At 46.6% G+C, this 18,129-nt stretch overlaps 1 protein-coding gene across 1 annotated transcript in view; it reads right to left on the bottom strand.

Moving 5' to 3' along the window:
• Positions 1-18,129, bottom strand: part of KIAA1549L (KIAA1549 like) — a 130,229-nt gene that overhangs the window by 90,586 nt on the left and 21,514 nt on the right. Inside the window, exons 8-9 of the mRNA XM_047774604.1 lie at positions 14,468-14,619; positions 7,146-7,317 (exon numbers count right to left, since the gene is read on the bottom strand). Of these exons, the coding sequence (XP_047630560.1) occupies positions 7,146-7,317; positions 14,468-14,619 (324 nt within the window). The remainder of the gene's footprint in view (positions 1-7,145; positions 7,318-14,467; positions 14,620-18,129) is intronic.

The raw sequence follows: 18,129 nt of genomic DNA on the forward strand, positions 1-18,129 counted from the left end.
GTGTAGGTTGCAGACACGGCTCGGATCCCGAGTTGCTGTGACTGTGGCGTAGGCCGGTGGCTACAGCTCCAACTCAATCCCTAGCCTGGGAACCTCCATATGCCACAGGAGCAGCCCAAGAAATGGCAAAAAGACAAAAATAAATAAAATAAATAAATAAATAAATAAATAAATAAATAAATAAATAAAAATAACAACCAGGAGTTCTCTAGGGCCTAGTGGTTAAGGAGTCAGCACTGTCATAGATGTGGCTCAGGTTTGATCTGGGAACTTTCACATACTGCAGGTGAGGCAAAAAAAAAAAAGGAAAAAGAAATCTGTGTCCCTAGCACTCCCCATGCCCCTCTTGCTACTTAGTTTTTCTTGAAATCAGTACTTCTCAAACTTTAATGTGCAGGCCAATACCTGGGAATCTTGCTTAAATGTGGATTCTGATTCTGTGGGTTGGGATGGGTCTGCCTGCATTAGGGAAGTTTTTTTTGTTTTTTGTTTTTTTTTTGCTTTTTTTGCTTTTTAGGGCCACACCTGCGGCATAGGGAGATTCCAAGGCTAGGGACTGAATCGGAGCTACAGCTGGCCTACGCCACAGCCACACCAGATCTGAGCCATGTCTGCGACCTACACCGCAGCTCACAGCTACGCCGGATCCTTAACCCACTGAGTGAGGCCAGGGATTGAACCCACAACCTCGTGGTTCCTAGTCAGATTTGTTACCAATGCACCATGATGGGAACTCTGAAACTTTGTATTCTGTTTCAAGCTAATCACTAAAGGGATGTTGCCTATAAGCTTTCATTATACATAATGGTCCATCTCTGGGAATCTTGCCTCTCAGGTAATGAGTATTAAGCTAAAATACCTTTGTTTAGCTCACAGGAAACATCCTGACCAGGGCCACCTGTGAATGCACATCCCCCTCCAGAGGCTGATTGGAACCAGGAAAAATGGGACTTTACTCCCTCCCCTTTTCACATGAAAAAAGCCTGAATTCTAACTCAGTCAAGGTGGTTCTTTGGGATGCGAGTCCACCATCTTCTCAGTCTGCTAGTTTTCCAAATAAAAATAAAGTCACTATTTCTTGTCCCAATAACTCATCTATTTATTGGCCTGTCCTGCAGCCAACAGTATGAGCTTGGACTCAGGAACCCACCTAAGAAGTGCCCAGGTGGTACCACAAGGCAGGCCCCAGGTCACACTTGGAGTGATGAGGCTCCTAAGTACGAATCACCATCTGCCATGATATGTATGGATTTGCTCACTATCTGCCACCCCCCACCCCTCCATTAGAATGTACACTCGAGGAGTTCCCATCATGGCTCAGTGGTTAACGAATCCGACTAGGAAGCATGAGGTTGCGGGTTTGATCCCTGGCCTCACTCAGTGGGTTAAGGACCCAGCGTTGCCATGAGCTGTGGTGTAGGTTGCAGACACGGCTTGGATCCCGCGTTGCTGTGGCTCTGGCATAGGCAGGTGGCTACAGCTCCGATTAGACCCCTAGCCTGGGAACCTCCATATGCTGCAGGAGCAGCCCAAGAAATGGCAAAAAGACAAAAAGACAAAAAAAAAAAAAGAATGCACACTCGAAGAGAGCAGTCTCTTGTTTCCTGCAGCATCCCTAGGACCTAGAACAGGGCCTTGCACAGAGCAGGAGCTTAGTTAAAAATTGAATGAATGTATAACTGAACTACCATGATTCCTGCTGCAATTTGGGTCCCCATTCAGATTTCCACAAAGGATAGAGTAACAGCCAGTCAAAGGAAAAATTCCCTCTCCTCAGTAGTTCCCATCTATATTTTATTTTTTTTAAAAATGAGAGTGGCAATGTTTATTTCAAGTTTTTTCTCTCTCTCTTTTTCTCTTTTGCCACACCCACAGCCTGTGGAAGTTCCTGGCCAGGGACTGAATCTGTGCTACAGCAGTGACCAGAGCCACAGTAGTGACAACACGGGAGCCTTAACCCACCAGGCCATCAGAGAACTCCCCCAGCCTGTGTTTTAAATTAAATACTTCCAATCGGGTTTATACATCAATCTCTTATAAGTCTAGTCAGCATAAGTTGGTCCTCCTGATCCTCCTGAATTCTGGAGGCTGCTAGACCCACAAGGCTGAGGATTGAACTCTGGAATATAAAGACCCCACCCATAAGTGCCACATGGTAAGGACCAGCCTGAGGAGCCAGCTGGCCTTTCTCTGACTTCAACCACCCCCTGACTTCAACCGGCACCTCATTAGCCATGATCTGCCTCTCCTCAGGCACCACTTGGCTCTGGAGTGCTATTAGTACAAAAGAACTTCTATTCCACGTTTTTTGTCAATTGGTGATTAATCACATTATTAACTTCTGAAAACAGCTCATTAGATAATGTGCTTCTGTCGACATTAAACATGTAATTGCTGCTGCTTTTAGTAATTCAGTATTTATATGTGAGTTTTAGGCCATTAACATTTTTTAAAGCTTAGTGCTTCTGTGAAAAACATCAATATGCCTCTTTTTGGCTCTGCTATTCTATCCTGAAGGAGAAAAATGTACAGTGTATCAGAACCTGATACCCTAAATATATATATATATTTTTCATTAGCAAGAATGAAATATTTACACGTGTTCTACTTCTACTCAGCTTTATTATTTTGATGGATGTGTGCCTTTTTGGTGCAGTATGGAAAACCCTTTCACCTCTCTTTAAATGGGGAGAGAATAAATCTATGTTATGTACATTAATAAATTCATTTAACGGTCAAAGTGATAGTAAAGTTAGGTCAACTGAAGTCATCCAGACCCAAAATATTCATGAGCATAATGACCTAAAACTACAAAGTCATGCCTAGATGTGAAAAGGAACAAATGGTTATTTAATTTCCGAGAATGTCAGAAGAAGGATAGGAAAATGACACAACCCGTGCTGAGTTTCTACTGTGCATTAGGCACGGGGATACGCTCTTGTCAAGGTGCTATTCTTATACCCATTTTGCAGATGAAGAAACTGAGCCTCGGGGAGGTTAGATTTTTTTTTTTTAACAAAAAAAAAAAGGTCATTTCTCTGAAATCTACAATTTAAGTCAGTTCTGAATTGATGCACCTGAATGGAAGTGTGTGAGTGTGCATGTTTGTGTGCACATGCATGCACACACACACGCGCACACACACACACGAAGTATTTGTCAGAGGGAATGAAGAAGTCAAAGGGTCTACACAATCTAAACGCAGAAGGAATTATTTTCATGTGGAGCCAATGTTGAAAGGAGAAGGAATCCACTCAAAAAAGGTCTCAGCTTGTTTTTGTGGCTGTCAACATCAGCATTCATAACTGCTGTGAGTGGATGCAGGGGAGGGTCCAGCAGCTGCTGAGAGCTCACACCCATCACACCCCCGCTCCCACATCCCACTCGGGTGCAGCCCATGGGGCGCCAGTGGTTGTGGCCCCTTTTCTGCACCTCTGACCTCATCGCTGCTGCTCTCCTCCATTGGGACCTCCTCGCTGGCTCTCAAACCCTCCCCCTCTACCTGGAACATTGTCCCCAGGCATCCTCAGGTGGGCACCCAAAGGCTACTCTCTCAATATACTCCTCTCAACCTCCCAACAATTTACAATCACAGTCATTACCTCCTTGGCATCCCCTAGACCCTTCCCTGCTTAATTTTTCTCCATGGCACTTATTGGCATTAGCATCTAATGTATTATTTAGTTATATTGTCCGTTTAATCTGCCCCCAGGAATGTAAGCTCCACGAGAGCAGAGGTTTTATAAGAATGAATATAAGCTTCGTTCACCGCTGCCTCTCCAGTGCCTAGAACAGCGCCAGGCACATAACAGGTGCCCCAAAAATATTTGCTGAAGAAATGAATGAGTTCCTTTCACCAAAGGGTCAGCCTATGACTTTCTTTCTTTCTTTCTTTTTTTTTTTTTTTGGTCTTTTTAGGGCCGCGGCATGTGGAGGTTCACAGGCTAGGGGTCGAATCGGAGCTACGGCTGCAGGTCTACACCACAGCCACAGCAACTCAGGATCTGAGCCACATCTTCGACCTATACCCCAGTTCACGGCAATGCCAGATCCTTAACCCACTGAGCAAAGCCAGGGATCAAACCCTCATCCTCATGGATACTAGTCGGATTCCTTTCCACTGCGCCACAATGGGAACTCCCCTATGGCTTTCTGTAAGTGATATTTTTAGAGAAATGTCCGATGGCCATTTGAGGTAAACCACTTCCTGCCCTGGTCTGCTTCTGCCCGGGGAGAATTTTCCCTCGCCATCAGCTGAATAACCTCTCTGAGGGGCCTCTCCCTCCAGATCCAGCAAATGGAACAGATGGAACCTCCCCTCAGGAATGCAGCCGCTTCTTTAGAAGTCATTGCAGGCCCATCACCCAGAAAGGATGTGGGTTAAATGGGCATCGCATGTTCCGTGGCCCCTGCCCTGCACATGTGCCCTGACCCAGCCACTGAGAAGGCACTGCAACACACAGCACATGACACTCTATTCAGAGCGACAAGGTGACTCTCCATTCAAAGTGCTGACCTCGGATTCACATCACAGGCTGATTTCAAACCTAGTAGGAGGAAAAAGAAATTTAAAACACCTCTGTGCCTCCCCTTCTTCACTGGCCTTGACAATAGCCTCACCTGATCCCAGGATGGAGGCGTTTCCAGGGGCTGCCCTCCAGCTCTACTTCCTCTCCAGGCACTCGAGTTTTCTCCAGGGTTTTAATTCTAACCTGTATCTACAACATTCTCAAAATCTGAAGTGTTAACTTTAACCTCTCTCCTGGGATCCAGGCTTGGAGTCCCAACAACACCCCTTAATAGCCTGTCGCCTGCACTCAACACGACCCAAACTGAATAAATTACCTTCTCGCCTCTCCAAACTTGTCTCTCATTTCATTAGCAACACCCTAGTCTCTGAATCAAACAGGCTCTTAACCTTCAAATCACCCTTCCATCTTCATTCTCTCTCTCCTTGAGTCCCTCTACCTTACGGATAAAAGAGACATTCAGTCACCACTTACTATGTGCTTCATAGGTGCCCCAGGAGTATATTAAACCCTTCACATGCAATATCCATCTCATTTGATCCTCCCAGTAGCTCTCCTAGGTCAGTGTTTTTTATATCACCGTTTTACAGATGAGGAAAATGAAGGTCAGAGAGGGTCATGCAATTGTTTCCTGTCTTATTGCAAAGGCTCTGCTCTCAACTGCTCTGCGGTGGTGCCTTCCAAACACGTGCCTCACTCAGGGCCTGGCAGAGGCATCTAGCGAAGGTGGGTCCTTTGCCTTCACAAGAATGGAGCCAGGCAATAGCTGGGGCTGGATATTCAAAGAGGAATGAGATGTGTACCTGCTTTTAAAGTGCTCATGAGGGGGAGACAGAGAGAGAAAATAATTCATTTGCCCAATGTGTTAATAAGGGCAATGGGAGCCCCTGGACCTTTGGGAACTTGGGGGAGGGTCATGCTTTTAGGGGTCAGGGAAGGCTTCAGAGGTGTAGGGAATGTGAAGAATGAATCCTCCTGTGTGGCTGAAACCTCAGGTCTGAAGGAGAGAAGAGAAGGCCACATATTCTAGGGAAGAAGCCTGGAGACCAGGCTGTGAAGGGACCTGAATGTTTGATGAGCAGCTGATGGGAAAGGCTTGAAAGACCCACTTTAAGAAGCTTGGGAGTTCCCTGGTGGCCTAGTGGTTAAGGATTTGGTGTGGTCACTGCTGTGGCTTGGATTCAATCCCCAACCCTGGAACTTTCACATGCTATGGCTACTGATTTTTTTTTTTTTTTCCATTTTAGCTGCCCTATGGCATATGGAGTTCCTAGGCCAGGGATAAGATCTGGGCCATAGCTGCAACCTAAGCCACAGCTGCGGCAATGCTGGATCCTTAACTCACTGTGCTGGGCCGGTGATCGAACCTACAACCCAGCGCTCCGAAGACAGCAAAGCCGTCTGTGCTGGCTGAGCAGAAGTGAGCTGGACCAACAACACGTGGGCTAGACCATCACCAGGGAAGTCACACTCACCCTGGATGAGGGCAGGACATGAGGAAGAGAGGAAAGCCATGCGTCAGGGGTCAGGCGCCTGTGGAGTGTGGACACCAACGAGACCAATGGGAGATAACCTTCCAGGCCCTGTATGCTCGGTGTGCTGCCAAATCTAACATTTCTACCACACGGGCTCACCTCTATCACCCTCCCCTCCCTTTCTTTGTGGCCCTTATCTGGGTCCCCATGCCTGGGCCACCAGAAAAGCCTCCTCTTCAGTTCGGCATCCTCTCATCCTGGACACTGACGACGACAACGGATTAACCTCCTAGGTAATGGGCACCTCCAACACCGCCACTCCCCGGCACAGACACCTTCAGTTGCTCCCACAGCCAGTCGCATTATGGGCAATCCCCTTCCTCTGCCAGCCAAGGGCTGAATCTCCCAAGCAATACTCTTTCTTTCCTCCCTTCCTTCCTTCCTACCTTCCTTCCTTCCTTTTCTTTTGCTTTTTAGGCATGCACTGGGCCTAGAGCATATGGAGATTCTCAGGTTAGGGGTTGAACTGGAGCTACAGCTGCTGGTCTACACCACAGCCACAGCAACATGGGATCGGAGCCGTGTGTGCAAACTACACCACAGCTCATGGCAACGACATGGAACTCCAGCAATACTGAGCGGGGCCAGGGATCGAACCCGCAACCTCATGGTTCCTAGTCGGAGTCATTAACCACGGTGCTACAACGGGCACTCCAATCTTCTCTGCTCCTTAAAGGCAGGCACCGGCGCTTGCCCACTTCTGTGTGTCCTCCAGCACTGAACACAGCTCCTGTAGGACTCTACAAAGCTCGCTGAATCAAATGATCCTTAATTCCCTGGCAGACAAATACAATGTCAGCTATGGCGATTTTTCTAGCTGTTCAGAGGACTATTCTGGGAGGGAAAGTGGGTGGCACCTGGGGAAAAGCAACAATATCATCATCCTAATATCCAAAACATATCCCTTCCCCCAAACCTATCGCTTCAAACAAGGCAGGAAACAGTTGGTTGATTTAAGAACCTTTTAGAACACAGATATGTTTAGCTCTGGGTCCATTAACATGAGTTTGGGGAATCCCTCGGATGGACGAGGAACACTTAATGGCATTAAAAATAATGAACGGAAAGACTGTCCCCTTACGGTCGGCTTGCAGAAGGACAACGTGATGCAGGGTCAAGGCCATCCTTTGGGAGTCAATGGTGCTCAGGATCTTGGCCGCTGCGGTCCCCAGCAAAGGCTTCCCGTTGTAGAGGGTGTAGTAGGTCAGCTCCGCAGGGTCCTTGGGTCCCGGCACCCGCTGCATCTTTACCATCTTTCAGAAAAAGACAGGCCATGTTTACAGGGCATCGTCCATCAACCGTACAATCAGCCTGGCCACCAGCCGGCTCCCTCCTGACTCTGAAGCCTTCCGTGGCTAAGCAGACTCCACAGCGTGTATTTCAGACACCAACTTTCGCCTCCCTCCCTATCACCAACATCTCAAGAGGCGCTGCTATCGCCGGAGGGGGAGGGAGGAAGGAGAAAATGGTTTTGACAACATAAACATCTGGAAAGAAGAGTTTGAGCCTGGAGAAGGAAACGCTGAAACGGTGATGTCTTCCAGCCTCCAGAGAACTCTGGCCTCATTTGAAAATAGGCCTCCACATTAATTCAGGGCATGTTAGGTTATTCTCAAACAAGATGTCTAATTTCAAGTCCCTGCAATTGCCAGAGAGGGGAAAAAAAAAATGAACATATATGTCTGCAATTCAAAAGATCGCTGAAAAAAGCCGTACTTGGAAACTCAAAACTCTTTTTCTAAAATAACCTTTGTTGCTTTTTCTCAGTGTACAAGTTATACATAATCACTAGAGAAAATGTGCAAATACAGAGAAGCAGGGAGAAATTCAATAAAAACGATTCTGTAATCCCTCTACCACAAGCTACTTACTATTACCCTTTTGGAGTATTCGCTTCTATTCTTTTTTTCCATGAAATCCTTTTTATTTATTATTTTACAAAATTATTTATCATACTTTATACTATTATATATTGCCATTTTTACTTGCATTCATAATGGACTTAAAAATAACAAAAGCATAAATGCTAATTTCTTTCTTTCTTTTTAGGGCCGCACCCACGGCCTATGGAGGTTCCCAGGCTAGGGGTGGAATCGGAGCTGCAGCTGCCGGCCTACACCACAGCTCACGGCCACACAGGATCCATGACCCCCTGAGTGAGGCCAAGGATCAAACCCACGTCCTCATGGATACCAGTCAGGTTCGTCAACCACTGAGTCACGAGGGGATCTCCATAAATGCTAATTTCTACATGACATTCCAAGACATGCCTCATAAACTTACTTAGCCAATCCTTCATAGTTAAACACTTAAATTGTTACCCATTTTTCAGCTTTGTGACTAACAACTGATAATCATTACAAGGGCATAAAACATAAATTTTAATACCTACATAATGTTCTACTCTATGCACGCATCATAAACTTAACTAACCCTTCGTTTTTGAACATATATAGGTTGTTATCAACTTCTCACTAGTATAATGAACCACTGATAAACATTAGAGTACAGTATAGCATTTTCCTAAGTATATATTACAGATTGAGTTTCACAGCATATTATGTTACAATGATATATGGAATCTAAACTATGACACGAATGAACCTATCTATGAAACAGAAACAGACTCACAGACATAGAGGAGACCTGTGGTTGCCAAGCGGGAGGGGCTGGGGGGAGGGTGGAGTGGGGTTTGGGGTTAGCATATTCAAACTACTATATATAGAATGGATAAAAAAAACAAAGTCCTACTCTGGAGCACAGGGAACTCTATTTGATATCCTGATAAACCATTAGGGCAAAGAATATAAAAAAGAATATATATGTGTAACTGAATCACTTTGCTGTACAACAGAAATCGACAACATTGTAAATCCACTCTACTTCAATAAAATAAACAGAAATAAAAAGGGGAAAAAATGTTACAAAAATATGTGTAGCGATACTGTCCATAATAGCCAAAAACCCTGAACATTCAAAAGTTACTAACTGTAGGATGGATAAGTGAGTTACGGTGCACTCACACAACGAAATACTGTGGAGGAGTGAAAATGACCTATGGCTCTTTCTATCAATATGGGTGAAATCAAAAGCCCAATATGGAGCAAAAGAAACAAATTACAGAATCCAGATTTCAAAAACAGGCAAAATCAGGAGTTCCCGTTGTGGTTCAGCAAACAGAAACCTGACTGGTATCCATGAGGATGCAGGTTTGACCCCTGGCCTCACTCAGTGGGTTAAGGATGCAGTGTTGCCGTGAGCTGTGGTGTAGGTTGCAAAGGTGGCTTGGATCCCATGTTGCTGTGGCTGTGGTGTAGACTGGCAGCTGTAGCTCCGATTTGACCCCTAGCCTGGGAACTTTCTGTATGCCACATATGTGGCCTAAAAAAAAAAAAAAAAAAAAAAGGAAAGAAAAGAAAAAACAGGTAAAACCAAATGATATACTGCTTAAGGGCACACATGAGGATGGTAAAAATCTATACTGAAAATACAGGCATTATTTAATACAAATTTCAGAAGCACTTTCAGCTCTGATGGAAAGGAAGGGAGTAGGTATCATTAGAGGAGACACAAAAAAGGCCTCTGGGATAAGGTAACAATAATGTTCTTACTCTTTGGGTTTGTGGATTCCTTTTTATCAGCGTTCTTTAAACTCTACATATTTTTATACTCCTGTGTATATATGTTGACTATAACGATTACAACTTACTAAAACCCAATTTAAAAAAAAAAAAAACAGTTAAAAAATATGACCAGGGACTTCTCTGGTGGTCTAGTGGCTGGGATTCAGTGCTTTTCCCACTGTGGCCTGGGTTCAATCCCTAGTCTGGGAACTGATATCCCACATCAAGACACTTTGCGCTGTGGCCAAACCAAACCAAACCAAACAAGACCAGATACTCTCAAAGGAAGATATTCGAATAGCCAGTAAGCATATGAGGCAGTGGAATAACGGGCTCCATCCACATCTGGTTGGAGGGAGTGTCAGCCGTACACTCTGAGAAACGATCTGGCAGTTTCTCAGAGAATTAGCATACACCAACCCTATGAACCAGGAATTCCACTCCCGCATACCCAAGAGAAATGAAAGCAGGGCCATAGAAGACTCTTCACAGAAGCTTTGTTTATAATAACTAAAAACGGGGGAAAGGCTGGGTATCCATCGACAGAAGCATGGATAAACAAATTGCAGTATATTCATCTATGGGAATATTATTCAGCAATAAAACAGAAAAATCTACTGAATAACATGACAATACAGAATAATCTCAAAAACACAACACTGACTCGAAACTGCTTTATACAAAAGGGAATATGCTGTAGGATTCCTTTTTTTTTTTTTTTTTGTCTTTTTAGGGCTACACCTGTGGCATATGGAGGTTCCCAGGCTAGGGGTCAAATTGGAGCTGTAGCCACCAGCCTCTGCCAGAGCCACAGCAATGCCAGATCCGAGCCATATCTGTGACCTACACCACAGCTCACGGCAACGCCAGATCCTTAGCCCACTGAGTGAGGCCAGGAATCGAACCCACAACCTCATGGCTCCTAGTTGAATTCATTTCCGTGGCGCCACAACGGGAACTCCCTAGAATTCCATTTATATGAAGTTCTATAACACTCTGAAGTGATCAATGACATGGAGTATCAAATATAAAACAGTCACATAATAACTGTTAATTAGAGAACTGAGGTGGTGAGTGTATGGGTGTTTACGTCATAATGTTTTCCACTTTTCTGTGAGTCTAAAAATGCTCATAATAAAATCTTGGAGAAATGCAGATATTACTATAAACAAGGTTCTTATTGGCATTTAAATGTAGAAGCCAGTATACTGAAGAAAGTTCAGGAGATTATTATTATTATTATTATTATTTTTTTACTTGCAGGTCTTTGGAGAGTCTCTGGTATGCCAACATGCTTTGGGAATCTTCGAGGAGGTTCTACAGGATGCAGCCTTGACCAAACTGCCCTGGCCAGAGAGCCTCTTTGCCTCTGGACACCTTTTAGAACCATTTCCTGGTCACTCTCTGAGCAACACTGCTTTTGCCTTTTCATCTTTATGTTCACCTCTATCTCCTCAGAACGAACTTCCAGCAGGAAGGTTGGGACCCTCTAACGGGTTCTAAATTGCTCACATGCCCTCCAGAAAGGTCACGGCTGTTTCCTGTGTTTGGGAGAGTGTTCTTCACTGCATCCTCATCCGCACTGGACAGTACCGTTTTTACTGATCTTAGGTGGGTGAAAATAGTATAGTTAAAACTTGCATTACTTTGGAGTTCCCGTCGTGGCACAGTGGTTAACGAATCCGATTAGGAACCATGAGGTTACAGGTTCAATCCATGGCCTTGCTCAGCAGGTTAAGGATCCGGTGTTGCTGTGACCTGTGGTGTAGGTCTCAGAGGTGGCTCAGATGCTGCGTTGCTGTGGCTGTGGTGTAGGCTGGTGGCTACAGCTCCGATTCAACCCCTATCCTGGGAACCTCCATATGCCGAGGGAGTGGCCCTAGAAAAGGCAAAGACAAACAAACAACAACAACAAAAAAACTTGCATTACTTTGATGACAGAGAGTTAAATGTTTAAAATTGCTTACTGGCCATATGCATACCTTCTTTGGCCTCAATTTTTAAATATCTCCACTAGAGAAGTATCTTTAGAGTCTCAACATCAAAATCGCCATATTCATGAAGGTGGCTTATCTCTTAAAATTATCTGAGCCCAGATGAAAGGCTTTTCTGGGTGAAGGATGGTGTAAGCTACGTAGAGTGAATTTTTCTGGGAAACTTGGGCAGAACTCAGGCGTGTGACTTCTGTCCCCGCTGGGAGAAGAGGAAAGGAGAGGAAGAGCCTTCGTATAACCAGGTACAAAGTGAATGATGAGTCAAGTATCTGATCACGTCACTCAGTTTAATAGCAACTTCTTCTCCCCAAGATTTCTCCAAGGATGATGTTAGAAGGTGATCTACAGCCTCGGTAAATTAAGGATTTGCAGAAATCAACCCCTACTTCCTTCACTCAGGCTTTCCAGGCAACGCGAGGGGCCAAGCGGACAGAGTACTCAGGAAAAAAAAAAAAAAAAAAAAAAACGAGGAAAGAATATCTCGCTGGGCTCTTGTAGACACTTAGAATGAGTTAGGTTTCTTAGGTTTCCAAATAACACCAGGATTGCAGGGTGATTCTCCCCTTCAGCAGAGGCAAATCCCATTCGACCGTCTAGATCCCAGCGACTTCCGTTCTGCTTTTTGGAGACGTGCGAATTATAGCGCTGGCACACAGACCCCACAGAGGGGAAATCACAAACCTGACACCTGCAATTAACTATGCCTTTGCCTCATGCCAAGGCTGTCTCAGATCACAAACTTTTAGAACCAGAGCCACATCCCGTAGGACAAGAGGCCAAACTCAGACACTGTGAATGGGGGACCCGGAGTCTCCTTCAGGGGCGTGATGTTTATGTCCGCAGGGAAGTCCGTTCCAGAAGATGAGTTGTTTGTACTTCCGAGACGTCCTGGGGACATGATCTGCAGACAGTGGGATCATGTCTACAACTTCCTTTAAAACTTTGTCTTAGACAGTGTGATACCACGCCTGTGGGTTTGGGTTAAGTCACACCCTAGAGGTGGCCAATTACCAATCGGGAGTTCATACCCCAGGGGCAGTTGGCTGGAGTCCAGTGAGGATGCCCACTTTCTAGATGCAATTTCCAGAAGTGCGTCTGTAATCTGACCCTTTGCTCCGGAGGGCTGTGTTAGTTAGCCTAACAGACGCCAGAAATGGGTTCTCATTTGGTGAAATCAGGGGTGGTCAAGATACATGAATTGGCTAGAACATGGTAAAGAAGCTCCTGCTCTTACTTGAACTTGATAAAGAATCTAGAGAGGGAGTTCCTGTCGTGGCGCAGTGGTTAACGAACCCAACTAGGAACTATGAGGTTGTGGGTTCGATCCCTGGCCTCAATCAGTGGATTAAGGATCTGGTGTTGCCGTGAGCTGTGGTGTAGGTTGCAGATTTGACTCGGATCCCGAGTTGCTGTGGCTCTGGCATAGGCTGGTGGCTACAGCTCCGATTGGACCCCTAGCCTGGGAACCGCCATATACCGCAGGTGCGGCCCTAGAAAAGACAAAAAAAAAAAAAAGAAGAAGAATCTAGAAAGCCTTAGAGCCTCTACCTTTGGGACAGTCACTGTCTCTGGGCAGTTCCCTCTGAGGCGGATGGAGATGAGTTGATGCTTGTAATTATTTGAGAGGTGCAAGGAACTAACAGGGCATGGGAGAGGACTAACAAGGGGTGCATTATGAAGCCAGCCACCAGAGTGGGAAACCGAAGCTTAATTCTGTGGGAAAGCTCTGGCAAGGATCCAAAAGCACACATTCCAGAATTCTCCTAGCCAAGAAGCAAGAGAGCTGTGGTATTTCTACTCCCACCACCAGTGACTTCCCAGGCACTTCCAGCCATCCACGGCTGCCGGCAAAGTGGGTTCCGGCATCTCGGGAGCAACCTTCAATAAAGAAGTGACTGTTGGACGTCCATGGGCATTCCCAGAAATGGGAAGGGGGTTTGGGCAGGGCAGCAGAAGTGTCTGCTACAGCCCCCTACCCTAAATCCCCATATAGTCCTGTGCCCGTTATAAACTTGGAAGGCGCTATGGGTTGAAACAGACTCAACAAAGCTAACAACTCTAAACCTGGAAGGCTCATTGGTGTATCTGCCGGTCCCAGTGGCAGTGGTGAGAGGTCTGAACGCTGGGACTTCATCCAGCCTCCAGAAGAAGGTGGGGGGGGGGAGTTGGCCCTTGCTTCCTAATAACTTTTTGTTTAATGAATACATGCATGTAACTTTTTGGATAATTTATACGTGCACGTGGGCAGCATTTATTCTGAAACCCCCTTTCCCTACAGTCCAGTAGTGAGACAGTCAGGAGAGGAGCTCTCACCCCTCTTTATGATTTTAATGATTATGACCATCGACCCCCCCAAACCTAAGAGCCGTGTGCACTGCTGGCCTCATCAGCTTGCAGTTTGAGCATTCCTTGGTGCACGGTGTGGTTTACTTAGGCCCAGGAAGCTTGTGCCCACACATTTCTTTCTTTCTTTTTTTTTTTTTTTGGCTTTTTGGCTTTTTGCCTTTTCTAGGGCCGCACCCTCAGCACATGGAGGTTCCCAGGCTAGGGGTCTAATTGGAGCAACAGCTGCCACAGCCACAGCAACGCGGGATCCGAGCCATGTTTGCGACCTACACCACAGCTCACAGCAACGCCGGATCGTTAACCCACTGAGCAAGGCCAGGGATCAAACCCGCAACCTCATGGTTCCTAGTCGGATTCGTTAACCACTGAGCCACAATGGGAACTCCCCCACACATTTCTTATAATCACCCCCCACGCTCCATAGCTTCGCACATACCCACCTGCACGGTGTAGCTGCCCAGGGTGGTGGCCCGTTTAAACCTCCGGCCTTGTTGCTGGGACATCATGAACAGCTGGGCCAGGCGCTGCTCCATGACACGGGCGAAGCTCTGGTTATGCAGGCCCATCAGGGAATTGTCCACACCCTGCAGCACTGTGGATGCAGAAGGCAGAGTGGTAGGTCAGAGGGGAGATGTCCTGCTGATGCAGAAACTACCACAACCACCCAGGTTTGGCCATCTTGACCTTACTCTGGGTTACAGCTTCAATCCCTTGCCCAGCACAGTGGGTTAAGGATCTGGTGCTGCCGCAGCTGCGAATCAAATCATGACTGCAGCTCAGATCAGCTCAGATGTGACCCTTGGCCTGGGAATGCCATATACCACAGGGCGGTCAAAAATGGGAAAAAAAAAAGTTAAAAACAATTCACATTTTCTTAGATCAAAACTTACATGGGTTGGGAATGTAATACAAGAATTTTCACTTAGTAGAGTTTGTTCCCTACAGTCCAGGCAAAACCCATCAATACCACCCGTCTACTGGGATATTGAAAGAGCTTGGGTATAAAGATCGTGTTGTTATGATCGCATTTTAACAGGGTCAGAACAAGCAACGGATGACAAGAAGACACAGAGAAGGATGTTTAAACGGATCAAGAGAAAAATAAAACCCACAGCTGAGTCTCCGAAATTCCTTCTTTGAAGCCACACATGCTAAATAATCCCCATGGAGGGTATACAGCAGCCTTCTTTCCAGGGCCCTCATGAGGGACTCCCAGCTCATCTGTCAGCAGAACTACACACAAAGGGAGTTCCCACTGCAGCTCAGCAGAAATGAACCCGACTAGTATCCATGAGGATGTGGGTTCAATCCCTGGCCCCACTCAGTGGGTTAAGGATCCGGCATTGCCGTGAGCTGTGGTGTCAGTCGCAGACACGGCTCGGATCTGGCATTGCTGTGGCTGTGGTGTAGACTGGCAGCTGCAGCGCCAATCCAACCCCCCCCCGCCCCAGCCCAGGAACTTCCATGTATCATTAGTGCAGCCCTAAAAAGCAAAAGCAAAAATAAAAACAAAAAACCAACCAACCAACCAAAGATAAAACTTCCCTGCACTTCCCACTGTGGCTGGTCCCAGAGAAGCCCCCCTGGAACTCCCCTGACCTGACACTGTGTCAGCTAAGGAAGGGCCCACCGGCCTCCTGACCCCAGAAAGAGAGCCCATAAAAATGAAAGTGCCAGCTGCTAAAGGATTACTTCGATGCTGGCCTCTCCTGACCTGTGGATAGAGAGAGAGGAAGGGGACATAGGACAGTGCAAGTTACAGTGTCACCATGAGTCACTTTCTAAGAATCCCAGTGGCGATTCAAGGGCAGACATGGAAGAAGAGAAGGGTCCAAGTCTCCAGGGGATGAAAACGTCCTGGAAACAGACAGTCGTGACGGATGCACACGCTGTGAATGTACATCAGGCCGCTGAACTGTACACCTAAAAATGCTTAAAATGGGAGTTCCCGTCATGGCTCAGTGGTTAACGAACCTGGCTAGTATCCATGAGGACGTGGGTTCTATCCTTGGCCTAACTCAGTGGGTTAAGGATCCAGCATTGCCGTGAGTTGCAGTGTGGCTGTGGTGTGGGCCAGTGGCTACAGCTCCAATTCAACCTCTAGCCTGGGAACCTCCACATGTCCCAGGTGTGGCCCTAAAAAGACAAAAAAAAAAAAAAAGAATAAAAAAATGCTTAGAATGGTAAATCCCATGTTATGTGTTCTTTACCACAATTTGAAAAATTAAGAGGGAAAAAAATCCCTCCAGGGAAGTGCAGGAGGCCATGAGAACCTCCCACAGAGTCACATGGAACCCACAACTGGACTGCTCCCATGTGCCTCCACTTGGGAGGATTAAAGGATTACTTCTATCCTGGCCTCTCCTGACCCATGGACAGAGAGAGAGAGAGGGGACACAGGACAGTCCAAGTTACAGTGTCATCATGGGTCACTTTCTAAGAATCCCAGTGACGATTCAAGGGCAGACATGGAAGAAGAGAAGGGTCCAGGTTTATGCCTCTGTCTTTATTTCACTCACCAAAGTCAAAATATCCCAGACCCAGCAATCAGAGGGTTTCTTCTGGTCTCAACTCTGCTATTTACCAAACCTAGTGTGTCCTTTAGCAGGTCAGCTCAGGCCCTCTGGGTGTCACACCTCACCTTTGGAATCAGGAGAATTCCAAGTGAGTTGTGCACTTGGATTCTTTTGGCTCCAAGTGTGTGGGATTCAATCCGAATAACACACCTTAGCTTGGGTCCAGGGGACTGAACCCGACCTGATCTTTGGACTCTCCAGAGGCAGCTGGCTGGGTTTGAATCCTGACGCCCCCTTATTGTGTGTTCTCTGACAAGTTGCTTAGTTGCTCTGGGTCCCACCTCCTCCTCTGAAAATACAGTTATCATCATCTACTCCTGATTGTATGTTGGGAAGCACAGAATACTTTATATAAAAATGCTTCCAGCCTCGTGCTATGAAGCACTTGAGAGGAGGCCCATAAACAGTAGCTGTTGTTGCTCAAAGGTGCCTCCTGCTTTGCTAGACACACCCTCAGCAGAGGATGGGATCACATGGAAAACATACAGCTGTATTCCGGGACTGGAGTGCCTCGCCTTTCCACTGAGAAGCATGGCAGGCCTCAGGCTCCTGGCCCTCTCTGCCCGCCTGGCAGACAGTGGAAAGAGGTGGGTGCCCACAGCGACACACAAGCAGCAGAGGGGGCTGGGATCCTGGTACGAGGGCTCTGGAGGACATCAGCACATCAGCCAGGATGGCCTCCCACCCTTGACCACCACTGACTCAGCCCAGAGGAGGCGTGCAAGTCCCAGCTGGGTTCAAGGGAGCTTTCTCCATAAGATTCAAAGGCTGTCACATCACTGGTCTCTTATTCCTTCTTGGTTTACAACAGCACTGAGCTCTACGAGTCCAAACATCAGGTTGGGTTCAGTCCCCTGGACCCAAGCTAAGGTGTGTTATTCGGATTGAATCTCACACACTTGGAGCCAAAAGAATCCAAGTGCACAGCTCACTTGGAATTCTCCTGATTCCAAAGGTGAGGTGTGACACCCAGAGGGCCTGAGCTGACCTGCTAAAGGACACACTAGGTTTGGTAAATAGCAGAGTTGAGACCAGAAGAAACCCTCTGATTGCTGGGTCTGGGATATTTTGACTTTGGTGAGTGAAATAAAGACAGAGGCATACACCTGACGGGTTCTCACCTCTGTCAGGCAGGAATATTACATCTGGGCGTCTCTCCTCCACCTCACTTATACACCTTTACTGCAGAATCCATGACAGCAGGGTGGGCCCTGGGCTGTTCTCTGTAAAGAGGGGCTGCAGGAATCACCCCAAGCCAGTGATTCTCCTCCAAAGAGGGTCCCGCACTCAGGGAGAGAAGTGGAGAGTGTGCAAAAACAAATGTAATATAAGTTGAGTTGGAAAACAGATGGAAACATGTCAAGCTTTTATAATACAAATTACAGGAAGAAAAGTCACTTCAAATCCTCTTGGCTGTTAGCAACATGCAGAAGAAAGCAGGCCCAGGATGCATGTCTGGGCAGAGTGGTTACTTGAGGGACTGTGGGTTCGAACAGGTTGAACAAAGCCCTCTTCATCTCTCAGTT

This window comes from Phacochoerus africanus, chromosome 4 (assembly GCF_016906955.1).
Source record: "Phacochoerus africanus isolate WHEZ1 chromosome 4, ROS_Pafr_v1, whole genome shotgun sequence".
Taxonomy (NCBI): Eukaryota; Metazoa; Chordata; class Mammalia; order Artiodactyla; family Suidae; genus Phacochoerus; species Phacochoerus africanus.